The 13,285-nt window shown below is 38.1% G+C and overlaps 1 protein-coding gene across 1 annotated transcript in view; it reads right to left on the bottom strand.

Moving 5' to 3' along the window:
* Positions 1 to 13,285, bottom strand: part of gtf2ird1 (GTF2I repeat domain containing 1) — a 62,796-nt gene that overhangs the window by 43,223 nt on the left and 6,288 nt on the right. Inside the window, exons 2-5 of the mRNA XM_084730024.1 lie at positions 5,568 to 5,697; positions 4,336 to 4,477; positions 773 to 949; positions 337 to 520 (exon numbers count right to left, since the gene is read on the bottom strand). Of these exons, the coding sequence (XP_084586150.1) occupies positions 337 to 520; positions 773 to 949; positions 4,336 to 4,477; positions 5,568 to 5,693 (629 nt within the window). The 5' untranslated portion in view covers positions 5,694 to 5,697. The remainder of the gene's footprint in view (positions 1 to 336; positions 521 to 772; positions 950 to 4,335; positions 4,478 to 5,567; positions 5,698 to 13,285) is intronic.

Here is a 13,285-nt window from a genome sequence, read left to right as displayed (position 1 = left end):
CTACATATAACCCTTTATGGTTCTAGTCAGCACTTTTATTTCTAAGAGTGTAGCTACAAAGATCCAAACACAGCGATGTGCTTCCAGCCAAACACAATCATTTATATCTGCAAAACATTACAGGCGGAGATGAAATGCCAAACTTCCTTTTTTTCCATTTTAGAGTGATCAGATGTGAAACAGCTGTTTTCATGATCTGATACAAGTGTTCAAATAGCAGGCTGTTATCCCAAACGGCAGTCTGTTGTCCAAAACAGCAGTCTGTTATCCAAACCAGCAGTCTGTTATCCCAAACAGCAGTGTAACAGACAACAGACTCTCACTTCTCATACTCACCTTTTTACTGTGAACTGGATGCGATGGCTCTGCTCCAGGATCTTCATCAGTGTCTTGGTGTCGTACTCAGACGGCTTCTTCAGGGAGACTCCTTCAGGCAAACCGTGGGCCACCACACAGCTGGGGTCCTTCTGGATCCACTCATAAGGCACAGGGACCAGGCTGCTCTTTCCCACAGCCTCACCTGCGCATTGAATGAGGGAGTGCGCGGTGAACTTTGCAGTATACATTGCAATAACTTATAAAACTGGCAAAATAAAACTTAAAATTAAACAGTGCTGGATATTCCATAATAATAACTGGGTACAGGAAATGTTTGGTGATTATTTAGCTCAGTAGCAGGTTGGTGATGGGGTGATAATTATAAATTTAGGTAGAGTTTTATGGCATAAAAAGGATTAGTGAGGACAACATGTTGCGGTTGGTGATTCCTTACTGTAAAGTACAGTGAAGACTTCCTCCACCATCTTCCTCAGAACAAAGATGTTGGATTGAGCGTCTGATGGAGCTCTCGGTTTCCCGTGCTCACTGTCCTTACTCAGTTTGCTGAGTTCGCCTTCCTGGTCTTTGGTATGGGCATTTGCTGTGGTCAAATTTTGCAGACACGGCACCCCTAAAAGCCAAATGACAAAACCAAAGTCACATCTTGCAGTGACATTAAAAGCATTTTCAAATATCATACTTAATTTCTTTCATTTAATAATTATTCTCCTCTAATTTTAACTTTGGCCTCATTTCTTTCAAGTGTGCTTCAGGGATGAAAGGGTTACTGTCCTGAAAATATTAAATCGAGATATTTAATTTGATTTTTTTTAATCGTCTCTAAGCAGAAGAAGGGTCAGAGCTAGCGCTTGTCCCCAAGTCAGTCAGAAAACAATTTTCAGACACTTGAATCATCTTATTTAACACTGTAAAAACAGACAAGCTGAGAAAACTCAAAATTTCAAGGCAATGTACTGCTGTAGATTTTTGGGTTTTGAGACCAGCACAAACTCTTAAGTTTTGAAAAAGTTTTACCGACTAATAATCTTTTGTTGAGATAATTTACTGTGAGTCAAATACCATTGAGTGAACTAACTGAAGTGAAGGTAAAGAACAGTTAATTGTTTAATATTTTTGCTTAAAACCATTTACTCTTCAGGCACCTAAATAACAACAAATAAGGTTCATAATTCAACAGTTTTTGAAATAGAATTGTTTAGAGTTTGAGCGCTGTCAAAGCACATTATTTTATTATTATTACTACTATTATTATTACTAATCCCTCAGTGTGTGTGTGTTAGTAAGCCGATCTTTTTTTTGGAAGCCTCCCTGGGAAAAAGTGGCGTTTCCACATAATAACCACAAAATATATTGTCAAAAATACAATTATCTAAATAAAATCTCCTCCTGCTTCTCTTTAGCTGCCTAATGTCTTACTCACTGTAACTTTCCCATCTAATTTCATGGAAGGCAGACGTTAAGAACAACTACACAGAAATAGCTGATCTTTAGTAATAGATTGAGGCTGACTCATAACCAGTTAAAAACTCCTTATAGTGACTTAAACTACCATTTAGGAAATCAATCTTTGACATTTGGGAATCCGTGCATAATGTTCTACGAATCAATTTCCCCACCCCCACAAATGACCTGCAGTATGAGTTTGGTGAAAGTACAATTTGCTTTACTTTCGATTTTCTCTCCCTAACAGAGTCAGTGCCTTGACTTTATCTAAAGAAACAAAGACAAGATTGAGAATCTGGCTCCTGAAAAGTAATGAATATGTTACCCTTTGAAAAATGGTTCCATATAAAATAAATGACTTGTCTGTCCTAGAATGTGTCTGGATAAATGTAAAGTATCTCCAACGCTGTGATTAAGTGGGCAACATAAAGCCACAAAGTCCAAAGCCTCCTCATTCGTTGTAGTTGAAGGCCAACTATCTGAGACCTAAACAAATGGTCTATTTCTATTGTTATCCCTTCACTAAACAAAGCAAACTTGAGCTTCTGTTCCCTGTAAGCGGCTGGAGAAACTCATTTCAGCCGGTATACGCAGCCTGATAAAATTAAACTCTGTGATGGGAGGTCACAACCCCACAAATTGGTGTTATTAGCAGGGAAACATTGTAGCCTGAGGACATTATTTGCAGTTTCACCTTTGCGCTCAAGGTCAACAGGTGGGGTTGAATGTCTGAACGCTGCTTTGTGAAATAGGGCTCAGCTTACAGCCTTGAATACTAGTTTGTTTACAGGAAATTAAGGGTGAATGAAAAGGCCTAGAATTTGGTTAAGACTTGGATATTTCCTCAGAAGGCAGAGAAATGTTTAGACTCTTGTCATAACTTGCTGTAGAAATACTGCAGATTGTAATCTGAATGTGTTATGAAAATATCGGTATCCTCTTTGACCTTGATTTTATCTTCTGTCAGTGACAAGTAGGAAGTGTAACTTCACTTAACTTAAACCAGGAGTTTACAAAGTCTGAGACTGTGGGCCAACTGTGGGTTGGAAAAGTACTTCACTTGCTTTGTTTCACTCAATTTCAGGGTTTCTAAAGGATCAGGATTATGTTATTTGACCCCATAGAACCTCAACAATTGAGGCAAGATAGCTTATTAATGCCGTTTGACAACATCAAACACATACAAAACGCCTGACCAAAGGCATTTATTAGTTACTGGCTCTGGTAAAATCAGTAAAATTCTCCAAAACTGTTTGTGTGAATTACATATTTTACTAAATCACACACAGTTAGGGTATTCTTTGTGATCTCCCTTTGATATCTAAAAATCCCCTTGGAATTGAGTTATTCTCATGCAATTTGGGCTTTTTATTTAGAAAACAAAAAGGTTCTTTCTGCAAAGTCAAAGTGTTGCTACTCAGTTCAGAGAAGGGAAAGAAGCAGAGAAGAGATGAAAATGTGGACAGCACTACAAATACCGGGCAATTTTTTTTTTTTTTTTTTAACATTTTAGATCATGCTGAAGAGTTTATATTCATTGTTAGCTACCACAAGCTAAAGCTAACTTCCTAATGTTAGTCTACAGCTAATATTGACAGTAAGAGACAAGCACTTAGTTAAACAATAAGTTCATCTTTTAACTCATGATTGAAATAAACATTAGAGACTTCAAAAAACCCTGAACCTATCCTTCAGTGTTTGCCTCTTAATGTTACATTAGCATTAGCAGCCAGCAAGGTGGGAAATTAGCACCAGCTGGTAAAATATGACAGTGGCTGGTAGATTTCGGACCCAAAATAATTGTTAACTATTGAGATTTTTGGTGAATTGACAGATGTTCACATTTTATTACAAAATTCCCACCCTGGCAGGCAGACTAACATTAGGAAGCTCGTGTTAGCTGGCAAGCATGGTGGCTAACAATGAAAATAAATTTCTCAGCAAGGTCTTAAATGATTCACAAGACTGAACTTGCCCAGCATGTACAGCTGTCCTTCACAAGAAAGTCTGTCAACTGTTGACTGTAGTAGTCACCATTTGAATTGATTAGGCCTTAATCACAACATAAATACTATTTGGAATGCAAAAACTTTGAAGCTCAACATCTCAAACCCACGTAGAGCACAGACAGAACCTTATAATTCCAAGGGGACATAATCTAATACTTTTTCACTTTCATTCACTGAGCCTCCCTTGAAACTGTTCGGAGCCCCCCTGGGGAGCCCTCTCTCCCACTTTGAAAACCTCTAACTTAAACCAATCTCTGACATGCTTCTTTTTCAAAAAATGACAAGACAAGTAACAAGAGTTGTCAGCAGTCATATCTGTCATTTTGCAAACGTAACAGATCAAATGTTTTCTTGCCAAATGAGATGTGACAAGACGTTTTATCTGATGAAGGGTGAGAAACTGAAACTACTTTGTTGGTTTGATCATCTTATGATGACCTAATCTGATAAAGAGCTAAACTGCAAACTGCTGCAGTTAGTGAATCTGCTTTTGTGCTGTCGTAAAAATCCAACAGGAACGGTTACACAGGGGAGCAGAACTTACGGCAAAACTTGTAGAAGTCTGTTTGGATTTCCCTCCTGGAGTTGAGGAACACTCTGCCCTTTTCTGTGCCGACCGCAATCACACTGTCCTCGTGTATGGTGACACAAGCCACCTCAGCATTGAGCTTAGACATCGCCATGCACTACAAAAGAGGAATACAGATATTATTTACTCACAAGTCTGAAACTATGAGGAAGACACGTGTAACTAATGAGCTCATTAAGGGAATAATTAAGTATTTGATGTAGGGTTGTTATCAGTAGTCAGTGTATTAGCTACAGTAGATGGTGGTCAGAGAGGAGTACCAGTTCAGAAGTTGAGCAACAAACTGCAGTGGACAGGGTCACCAACAAAACGTTTTTTAGCCACTTAAAAAAAGGTCCACCTAAAACAAATCATATATTTAGAATATTTTAACTGCTTTACTTTGCCGTCACACAACATTTTCTGATGGGAAACCGCTGTTTTATAAGCCAAATATTGCTCTCTCTCTAAACCAACCAAACTCCATACAAAAAAGCAATAATTTTACCATGCAGAATACAGAAGCTACTAGTTTACTGCTCCCTCTATGTGTTGGCTTTTTTTTGTTTTATTGTGACTTTAATGAATCTAAACTAACCTTTTAAAAGACAGAAGTCACACAAGAACACAAACAAACTAACAGATCGAGGCAGTGACAGGCCAGCAGCTCCCGTGTTCTGCAAGGTAATATGACTGAATTTGCCTATGGAGTTTGGTTGAGTTGAAGAGAGTGATATGTAACACTAGTTTCCTATCAGAAAAGGATTTCCTGACAGCAAGGTAAAGCGGTGAAAATAATCTAATATAGCGTACACTTAAGCTGAATATTAAATTTTTTTAGGTGTACCTTTTATAAATGGCTAAAATACCTTTTCTTGATGACCCTGTCCACAGGAATACATTGCTTTGCTTCTATGCTGGTGCACCTCCCTCATTCTCCAAACTGGTGGCCTACCATCTGCCATCTACTGTGAGTAATAAACTGACTATGGATATATACCTCATATAACCCCACTTTAAATAATCCAAAATAACCCTTTATGAAAACAGAGGATTGTCACTTAAACAGGAAATATTAGGTTCAGAGATGCAATGCAGCAGATTATTAACATGTTTTAGGGTGGATTTTCTCAGGTTTGTAAAGAGCAGTTAATCATTTTGAGACCACAGAATGAAATGACATGTGTGAGGCCTTATCTGGGACATACCACTGAGTCGAGGGCAGACACCAGGCTGGTGAGGATCTCCTGTCTGGCTGACACCAGCGGGACTTGTGGATCACCCCGGGAGTTCGTCCTGATGCCATCACATGCCAGCTTCCTCATCTGAGCCATGCCTCTGCAGGGACCAGACGGACACAGTTTAGGCGGGCAGGCAGCCACGGTGCGACACAGCCACAACCCGTATGTGAGCATGCATACTGTACATATGCAGCAGCGACCTGCATTCAAAGCAGTTTCTGCTGACATCATTTGGTTTGGCTTTAAGCAAATATAAGCTTGCATTCAGAGTATCAATCAAACACTAGAGGCTAGAGCCAGTTTCTCTCCTAGGATCCGTGTTTCAAATATTAAAGACAGATTCTGCAGTCACACTAATGACACGGTGAGGCTTCACTCATTCAGCTTTGAGCTGCATGCTAATGACATCCTGTTAATATGCTCACAATCTTACGCTGACATGCTAATGTTCATCAGGTTCAACAGGTTAGGTTACTATATTCACCATCCTGGTGTAGCATGTTAGCATGCTAACATTTGCTGTTGTGGAAAGAGCACTGAAAATCTGTGTTCAAGAAAAAGAACTGTCACATAACTAAAATTTTATTTAACTACAAGTAAAACTATTAGTGAAAATACATAAAAATAAGTTTATTCTTCTCAAAACTATTCAGAGTATTGATTACCATTGATTATCAATAGCAGGCATTCCATTGAAAGGGGTTTCTGGTTTCTCAAAATTAGGCCTCAGCAATAAATCATGTTACACGTATCATCAAAGTATTACCTGTGTGCCTTGATAAATAAAGTGATTAAAATAAAATAAAAAGTTTTTACCCCTTACCTTTATTAGTACTAATAACAACAACAATAATAACAATCTATATTAACTGAAATTAAACATTTTATTGTGAGAAATTTCTCTAGTCCAAATTTTCAGTCTAAATTACTCCAACTGTTCTGCTCAGTGGTCACTGTCACCTCTCGAAACCTGTGCCTGCTGCAGTGTTTCTTCTGTCCATATGTCACAGTTTTCATTGGCCCATTTGTGACCAAACAGCCTTACTGGCTACAAATTGCAGATGGAAGGAATGGATGTTAATTTAAACTGCAGGACTACAGAGGTAAGAACTCCGATGTTAAAAGTAGCAAAGCCAACTACGTGGTGTAATATATAATTAAGTAAGAGAAAAATAAAAGATTAATAAAAGTACCCACAAAATGAATTAATTACAGGAAACATGAGTCACTGTAATTCGTTACTTCCACCCCTGAATGTTTGTTAATTATCACTAAATGGAAAGTAAAATTTTTGACAATGGCACTAGGGGGGGCATGAATGTCTGATTCAAATTTCATGTCAACTCATCCCGTAGCTGTCGTGACATTTCACTCAAAAACATAAATGTCAACCTCATGTTGGCGCTAGAACGAAAAGTCAGAGGATCACCACAGTAATTAGGCGAATGAACCGTAAAAGACTACAATTTTATTTTTGGCAATCCATCCAGCAGATATTTCAATGGATAAGTGAAAACTCTGAGCTGCTGGTGGTGCCGGAGGAAAAGTCAAAGGAACACCAAAGTTCAGGGGGTTTTTTATCCTCTGGGGGAAGATCAATGTCTGTACAAAATGTCATGGCAATCCATCCAGTAGATGTTGAGACATTTAAAGTGGAAACAGGCAAGTTTTCAACTCTCTTGCCAGTGTTTCTATGTGGTATTACTGTTTGTGTCACTGTCGCAAACATGTCACCTGTACACACACACAATTTTTTATTACATTTAATATCATGTTTTATTATCATGTACTAAATTAATATCATGTGCAATTTTATGTTCATTAACTGGGGCAATATAACTTTTTATTACTTTCAATATCACTGGCAATATTAGTGTCAATGCCAGTTCTATTTTAGTTTACTTTTTCATCTTAAATCATCTTGCTTCATTTGTTATTCTATTGGACCCTGTTTATTGCAATTACTCTTTTTATATTTTATATTTCACTTTAATATTAATTATTATTATCTTATTTTTATGTTGCAGTAATTCCAGAGCAGTCTTTGGCGCAAGAATTTACTTAATGAAAATTTTATCTTATTTTATAGTAATTACGTAGTTTGAGTAACTTTAGCCTATTGATTTGAACAAACAAGTAACAACAGCAGGGGTTGGTGTCAGAGAAAACACTATGAAAAGAAAAATTAAGCTGTTCATTAATTTAGTCTATAATGGAGACACCATTTTCCTGTGAACATATCGTGCCCTGTGGCAGACAGATTTTTCATACAGCATGCAAGGCTCATAGGGAACTAGTCTAAATGTGGACGGTGTCGTCATTTTACATTGTGCAATCATAATGATGAAGTTAAATCAAAAATAGTTGTCTTTTTGCACTTCAAGTCTGGACAAAAGTGGTGGACTGACAAACACTGTCATCCCTGGAGCCACACGTCGAGGGTGGCTAAAAAGTAACCCATCTGAAATCTGCAACTTGTGGTTTGACTTTGTCATTTGGGGCTAATTAGAGCACTCAGATAAGGTCACATGAGCCTCTTTACACTACATTTTCTTTCTTTGACAGATGGCACAGGAAAAAGAGATACTAAGATGAGATGACCTGGATTAGTTTAAAGGGCACCTATTATGTTTTCCCTCATTTCCTGTCATATAGGCTATATACTGTTACAGTGCTAATAGTTCGTATTAAACATAGGCTACGTGTCAAATAATTAAGTAAACAAAGTAATCCCTGTGAGCAAAATCCTCAGGTTTCAGGCTGCTCTAAATGTTTTCAACTTTTTTTCTACTTTGGATGACTTGATGGGACCAGCTAACGTTGGCACATGTCATGTCATGTGCTCCGGGCACAACATAGCATGCACAGCTAAAGTAGCTACCTGCTAACAACATGTGAACCTTTGTCTATGACCCAAAGATGAGGCAGAGCAGCCGGAGGACATCAGAGGGAAGATCAGAAAATATTTTCTCCATAAAATATGACCCAGTTCCACCAAAATCAGTGAATAAAGTTATAAAAATTGTGTGTGTTTGTGTGCAGTACCTCTAGATGCCTCTATAATTTGTCAAACCGTATCATTGTCTCATAGTGGTCTGATAAACAGTAAATTACTTAAATTCAATGTCCCATATCACTATTTTCAAAGCTATGACAGTGCTCAGCAGCTTTTGGTGCTGTAGTTTTTACCCAACAAGCGGACTAGCAGCTAAAATAATAAGTGCTAAAAACACGTAAATCTGTCTGGCAATCAGAAAACTCTGCAGCAAAAAGGTTGCAAAAGTTTACGCAGAGCAGCCGGAGGACGTATTTTCTACATAAAACAGAATGCAGTTTCACCAAAATCAGTTAAGAAAGCTACGTTATCATACAGTAATCAGTGCGTTCTGGCAGCCAACACTCCACTCCACAGAGCTCACATGACTCACGAGCATGGGTGCTGCAGGCTTCCGGGAAGTTGGCCAATCAGAAGAAAGTATGCTTTTAGGGAGGGGAGCTAAGACGGCTTATTTCATATGAAAAGTGACTGGAGTTGCTGCATAAAGGGCCACTATAAGATAAATAAGAGTATGTATTTTTTTTAACTGCTAAGTCCAAGACTGAAAATATAGAGCTGGAAATGAGCATAATTAGGTCCGCTTTAACTGTCCACAACCACTGCAGGTGAACTGTGCCATGATGTAACAGCATAATACATTTTAACATAAACTTCATATATAAAAAAAAAAATTAAATCATCTAAACCTCAACAAGAACAACAAAGATACCCAATGTGAATAAAAGTAAAGTGGCAGATAGGAACAGTTAAAGAGAAAACTGCTCGGCTAAAGCCAGGCACTATGTTCTCATGGCAACTGAAACCCGTCTCCTTGGAAACTAATCTCGGGGCATTTGAACAATGCAGCTCTGGCCTTTAATCTCTCCAGACACTGGGAACCATTATACTAGCCTCTGGCAAGCCCAAACCACTGACTCAATAGAGAGAGGACAGAGAGGTGGAGAGAGATAGACAGAGGCAGAGAGAGAAAAAGAGGAGGGTGGGTGTGGTGGGGTTCAGCTGCACCAGTCTGAACGTGCCAAGTCTATGGGCCATCTAAATCTGCCTCCCCTGAGGCCACAGCAAACATTAGCCCCCTCCTAAATTATTGCGGTCTCGAAATAGATGGCCTCTTTCCCTCACATATTTAAAAGGCAAAGGAAGTAGCGAGGAGGAGAAAGGTGGGGATAAGCTCAGGCTCAGGATAATGCCATGTCAATTGCTCTGCAAGAGCAAGCTCAGGCATAATGTCACAGTTCTGTTATGGTTCTCAGTGAATGCTGAGCTTTTCAGTGTGGAACGACATTGTTAAAACAGCAGCTCACTATAAAACATCAGTCTATTATAAACAGGGTTCCTACACATTTTCCATTGCAACATTGCATACTTTTTCAGACGTCTCTGCTGATTTTTCAGACCATATTTGACTTATAGGTTTCTTTTCCCCATTTCAAATACAAAGCAAACAAGTTTTATGTTTTGGGATTGTCATGCCAGCCAGGAAACTTGTATTTACCCATTTTGACTGTTGTGTCCATTGTATACAAAAACAGATACAATGAGATCATGAGGTGCAAAAAAAAAAACACCCTCAGAGTGGCTTGATCAGGACAATCTTGAGTGCAGAGCCAAATCAATTAGTAATGAATAGAAAGAGAAGGAGAGAAGACAAAGGAAATAAATGTTACAAGATAAGATTGCAAATACTTGCAGGCATTCATATATACAAAGTAATGACTTACTGGAAGGTTTACAAAGATCACATGGCAATTATTTTGAGCAGAATAATTACGGAATTAAGGGAAGAATATAGATCATGAAAATATGAGGGAAGGGTCCTGTGCAAAGCACCATATACTATTAATTTGTAGTTGACTGACTTGATAAACCCTGATGATACCAGACTGAAATAATGATGGCCGAGATGGATGAGTTATAATGCTCACTTCTGGAGACAAAAAATAAGAACATGCTTAGAGGGATGAGTACTTGCCCAAACAGAATTAGCACATTGGATAAATAATATTATATTATTGTTCCCTCATATTTTTAGCCTCTTTTATAAATAAGAACCAGATATGACTAAAATCAAATTCCATACTGCGTAGGAAGCCTGTATAAGCTAAAAAAAAAAAGAAAAAGAAAAAAAAACCAAACAAAAAAACGTTTAGATGCAAATCCCACAGTTGCTCTGTTGATAGTGAATGACGCAAACTTTGAGGGCATGCCAACACTATTCACTGTGATTTCATCCAAACCGTCACTTTGACAAAAGCATGCTTATTCTCCAAGCCCAGCAAAACTTGTTAGTGAGAGCTTCAGGTTTTGTAACTTGTTTGACATAAAGGACTTTTTGAGAATTGGGGGAAAAAAAAAAGTCAGTGGTAGAAACCAACGGACCAGAAACAGCTTCCACCTCTTAACTTTCTACTGATGTCTTATTATGATGTATGCATCTCGCAGGGTTTTTCCTGCATCTTAATAAAATCCTGGGCAGGCTGCCTGAGTGTCGTTTGGAGCTCAGCTCTAAGTGAATTTAAATTTTCTCAGAAACTACATAAAACCTGTTTAAAGAGGATCCAAAAAGGTCTGTAATGTGATGAAGCTGTTTACTGACAGAGGGGTACTTGGCCATAAATCCAATAACTATGAGAGGCAGTCAAGGTGAACAAGGACGTTTTTACGCTGAAATAAAACAGAGAAACTGAGGTAGCTATAAGAAACCCAAGTCAGATTTTTATAAAACAGTAAAAGTGGTTAGAGACTGGATCTTTGGGGTTCTGAAAAGGGACAAAACACAGCATAAAGTCAAAAAAGTATTCACTCCAGCAACTAGCCATTTTTTTCCCATTGTTATTAAAAGACTTTACAGCTTACACATAAATACTCTCCTCTAAACAAGCAGTAAACCTCTAGCTTTGTTTCCATAGTCAAATTATCCCACTAAAAGTTACACTTACAGGTCTGTCAGATTTCTTTAGACAGCAAAGAGTTCTGAAAAGGGGCAAATCATGACCACATGAAGTCAAAAAAGTATTTACTCCAACAATTAGGGCTGCAACTAATGATTATTTTCATCATCGATTAAACTGTTGATTATTTTCTCAATCAATCGATTATTTGTTGGTTTATAAAATGTCAGATAAAGGTGAAAAATGTTGATCAGCGTTTCCCAAAGCCAAAGCAATTTGAAGAGGCATCATGTTGTTAGCATTGATGCCATGTAGTTTCATTTCATGTATTTGCTAATGTGGTGCTAAAAACTTAAGTCTTTTATTTAAAAACCTTGTAAAAAGTAAATTAAATGGCCTGAGATTAACTATTAGACATTATAAATAGTTAAACGTGTGTAAGTAGATAAAGCATTTAATAAAGATTAAGTCATAACATACAAATGGCACAGATTTGACATAATGGCCCACACATTGATACCCTAAACAAGTAGTAAATCTCTGACTTTGCTTCTTTAGTCAATTTACTAAAAATTGCTGGCTTGTGAGACATGCTCTGTGTGGCACCTGTCATTGTCTCACTTGAGAGTCTGCATTTCGGACAGGCAAACGTTTCTTTCAACGAGCTCAAAATGCATGATTGACTTTTCTGATGAATATTTTAGGGATCCACAGCAGCCTCAAAACGAGATTTTACGGTGCTTTTGTTGACAGTCAAACGGTCCAGTATGACTACAGCAACTTAAGTCTACCACCGTGAGCGAGTGCACTGCACTGCTACTCTTCCTCGGAAATTCATCAACACATCTTTTTACGGCATTGTGTTTGTGGCTTACGGTCAGAGCTGTTCTTTAAAAGGGGTTTTCCAACTCAGGCCCGGGGTCAGTCTGCTTTAGGCAGGCCAAGCCAAGCAGTGTTGAGAGATTGGCTCAAGTGCTGCATCATGACAGGCACCCGATTGGGGTTCAAGCTCTGTTCTGTTTTTGGCTTCTCATTTTGGTTGTTTGGAAGTTTAAAAGTAAATTAAGAACACCTGATCTGCTATTTACAACTGTCAATTGTCTATCACTGTGAATCTAAGCCCAGACACTTATATAATCTACAAACATTCCACATTAATTCTAACTCTACTAAATGTGGAAATGGGTGAACTAAAACAGTTGTTTTGGCTACACGCTGGCTGTGGCGCTCTTGTCGAAGAAGCTGGTATTGTTTTTTTTAACCTTTGATGACATGTTTTGGCTATTTTATGATGATTCACCACAGTAAATATATTACAGATTTATCCTTTAACACGTGTTGTTCGAATGCACCTCAACACGTGACGAGACGACAGAAAGAGCACGGAGTGAGAAAACGAGTGCGGTCGGTGAGGAAAGTGTTAATAAAAAAGATCAGGTCAGCTTGCCAGTATTTAATTAAGCCATCTGCCTCTGCAAATTAAGTGATTAAATTCAAAGTAAGATGGTAAAATTCAAAATAATCATATCTGCATTTTTTCTTTGATCTTTATTAAAACGCTGCCATTAAAAATTATCAATAACTATCTTCATCGACTGAAGTGAAGCTCTATCACCCTGCTCTAATCCCATAAATGTAGATGCTGTCTTGGTCTTTATACATTCATGGTTTCAATAGTTTCACACTATTCCATTCATCTACAGGTGACACTTAAGATGCCAAGAAGCAGCAATGTT

Source organism: Lutjanus erythropterus, chromosome 11, assembly GCF_056507025.1.
Source record: "Lutjanus erythropterus isolate fLutEry1 chromosome 11, fLutEry1.hap2, whole genome shotgun sequence".
Taxonomy (NCBI): Eukaryota; Metazoa; Chordata; class Actinopteri; order Lutjaniformes; family Lutjanidae; genus Lutjanus; species Lutjanus erythropterus.
This window is presented reverse-complemented; position numbering and strand designations above follow the sequence as displayed.